Here is a 3362-nt window from a genome sequence, read left to right as displayed (position 1 = left end):
ACTTTATATTATTTGATAATAGAAATAATATTAAAAAAATATATATTTTTTAATTTGCTAAATTGAATAAGTAAATTTAAGGGTTAAGTATGAAAAGTACTTCCTCCGTTCGTTTTTACTTGTCACACTTTAATTTGGTACATCTATTAAAAAAAAATTAATAACATGATTATTTGACCATAGTATTCCTATTAAATGTGTTTATATTATATCTTAAAATTAATTTGGAGAAAAAATAGTAAATTTTAAAAATAAAAATATTTTTTTAATATATAAAAATAATAAGTAAAAATAAAAACTCAATTAAAAAATTAATACAAGCTAATCAAGGAAGTAATTTCCTTTAGTATGGAAGTTCGAAAAGGGGGAAACGAAAATGCGAAAAAAGCAAAGCCAAATTTTCCAAATCTCCCTCCTAGTGTTTTAATCAGCTCGCTCGCGTCCGATTTACGCGCTATAACCCTCCCCCCCACCCCGCTCCACCCCCCTTCAAAATTGTCTACTTATTACCTCAGCGCTTCTCTGTCTATACTAGTTTCTTCTATTCCCCCCTTTGCCTCATTTTCGCATCTAACAATGAGGACAGGTGCTAAGAGAAAGGAAGCAGCAGGAAAAGCCAAGGCCAAAGAGGAGGCCAAGGACACTACCACCACCGAAGAACAAAACGCCGCAACCACCCAAGAAGAAGGGACCAACACCAAATCAGCTGCTGCTGTGGAGAAAAGCGAATCTGTTCAAGAAAACCACAAAGAGGGAGAGGAGCCCAGGAAAAATGAGAAAGTTGTTAAGCGCCAAGCTAAACGAACTAAGATTGCTAAGCCTGAAACTGAGGCGGAGTACTTATCCGATAAGCGTAATTTGGTAATACTCCTTTCCTTTTTGTTTTAACTTTCTCCATTATTTTATGTTCCATTTGATAATCCAGCAAGTATTAAGTTGCTAAGTAGATGGATAAAGCAGGATATATATAGTGGGGAGTCATATAACTGAACATCATCTAGTTTGGCATTACGGTGTGGCTGGTTGATTGACTGCTACTTCAGTGATTGTTATTGATGTCGTTTTTTCTTTTTTGCTCAAGTACTCTCTCCGTTTCAAAATAATTTTTTGCCTTATGGGTTATTTTCTCCTGACTGGGTGTATCGGAAACAACTCTCTCTACTTCTTCGGAGGTATTGTTATGGACTGCATACCTTTTATCCTCCCTAGACCCCACTATGTGGGAATATACTGGATATGTTGTTGTTATTGTATTGGTTATTTTCATTATAATGCTGGTTAAATTCAATTCTTTGAACTTTGAAATGCTAATTATTCTGTTTATTTTTTGGTATTCTGATATTGTTATTGCTGGCTTTGGGTTTTGCCTCAAGTAATTTTGGGATATTTTGTGAAATCTTCTTGTTCCCTTTGATAATGTAGCATAGGTATGTTTCTCCATGACATGGCGTCTAAGAAAGTAACTAAACTTTTGAATCTCGTGACGTACAAATAAACTGAAAAAGAGGGAGCATACCTTTGTGGATTGATTTGGTTGTTCCATTTTTGATAATGTTTGGTAAGTACTAAATTGGATCTTGATAAAGCAGAATGTATTGTGGGGATTCATATAGTTGAACCTATCTAGTTTGAGATTAGGATATGGTTTATTGATTTGTTAATGACATGGGTTTTTTCTCAAGTTTTTAATTTGCTTTGTTATTGGTTATTTTCTTGTCGGAAAAACATCTCTCTCTACTTCTTCGGAGGTATAGGTAGGGGCTTTTACCCTCCCCAGACCCCACTATGTGGGAATACACTGGGTATGTTGTGGTTGTTGTATTGGTTGTTTTCCTTATAATGCTGGTTAAACTTGGTTCTTTGAACTTTGAAATGCTAATTACTCTGTTTATTTTTTGGTATTCTGATATTTTTATTGCTAGTTTTGGGTTTTGCCTCAAGTAATTTTGGGGTATTTTGTGAAATATTCTTGTTCTTTTTGATAATGTAGCATAGGTATGATTCTCCATGACACGGCACTTAAGAAAGTAAATAAATTTTTGAATCTTGTGACGTACCAAAATGCCCTTTTAACATGCCACGTAGAATATTGGAATTAAAGAGCTGCTAAAAAGGAAAAAGATGCATTCTTTTTTGGAACGGACTAGGAAGGAAAGTAGGACAAATAAACTGAAAAAGAGGGAGCATAACTTTGTGGATTGATTGGGTTGTTCCATTTTTGATAATGTTTGGTAACTACTAAATTGGATCTTGATAAAATAGAATGTATTGTGGGGATTCATATAGTTGAACCTATCTAGTTTGAGATTAGGATATTGTTTATTGATTGTTAATGATATGGGTTTTTTCTCAAGTTATTAATTTGCTTTGTTATTGGTTATTTTCTTGTCGGAAAAACAACTCTTCGGAGGTAGTGGTATGGGCTATGTAGATTTTACCCTCCCAAGACCCTGCTATGTGGGAATACACTGGGTATGTTGTTGTTGTTGTATTGGTTGTTTTCCTTAAAATGCTGGTTAAATTCGGTTCTTTGAACTTTGAAATGCTATTTACTCTGTTTATTTTTTGGTATTCTTATATTGTTATTGCTAGCTTTGGGTTTTGCCTCAAGTAATTTTGGGGTATTTTGTGAAATCTTCTTGTTCCCTTAGATAATGTAGCATAGGTATGATTCTCCATGACACGGCATTTAAGAAAGTAAATAAACTTTTGAATCTTGTGACGTACCAAAATGCCCTTTAATATGCCACGTAAAATGTTGGAATTAAAGAGCTGCTAAAAAGGAAACGATGCATTCTTTTTTGGAATGGACTAGGATGTGGTTTATTGATTGTTAATGAAATGGGTTTTTTTTTCTCAAGTATTTAATTTGCTCTATATGAAAATTCCTTTTTTTTTTTTTGAAGTTCTCTTCTAACGGCTCTCTCTCTTCCTCCCTACCCTCTCTCTCGCTCGCACCGGTCGCCGGCCCCCGTCGCCGTCGCCGACCGTCGGCGCCGACCCGACCCGACCTTCGGCCCCCGACGCCGACCTCCGGCGCCGCCCTAACGGCTCTCTCTCTCTCTAACGGCTCTCTCTCTCTCTCTCTCCCTGCCCTCTCTCCCTCTCTCTCGCACCGGTCCCCGGCGCCGTCGCTGACCTTCGGCGCCGACCCGACCCGACCGTCGGCCCCGACCTCCGATCCCCGGCGCCGACCCCCTTTGCCGCTCCCCGCCACCCTCCGGCGCCGACCGCCGCTCCCCGCCACCCTCCGGCGCCGACCCTACGGGTTCAGGGTCTCCGCTGTGCATACCCCCCACCCCTCCACCCTTACCTGTCCTGTCCGTAACCCCCCCCCAGAGGGGTACAACAGCCCTCCCCCC

General features: G+C 39.1%; 1 protein-coding gene across 1 annotated transcript in view; it reads left to right on the top strand.

Annotated features, from left to right (window-relative positions):
• The first annotated feature begins 333 nt into the window (after positions 1 to 333).
• The window catches only part of LOC107850405 (protein HEAT INTOLERANT 4), a 15145-nt gene continuing 12116 nt past the window's right edge, over positions 334 to 3362 (top strand). Inside the window, exon 1 of the mRNA XM_016694903.2 lies at positions 334 to 861. Within this exon, the coding sequence (XP_016550389.2) occupies positions 349 to 861 (513 nt within the window). The 5' untranslated portion in view covers positions 334 to 348. The remainder of the gene's footprint in view (positions 862 to 3362) is intronic.

This window comes from Capsicum annuum, chromosome 12, assembly GCF_002878395.1.
Source record: "Capsicum annuum cultivar UCD-10X-F1 chromosome 12, UCD10Xv1.1, whole genome shotgun sequence".
Taxonomy (NCBI): domain Eukaryota; kingdom Viridiplantae; phylum Streptophyta; class Magnoliopsida; order Solanales; family Solanaceae; genus Capsicum; species Capsicum annuum.
This window is presented reverse-complemented; position numbering and strand designations above follow the sequence as displayed.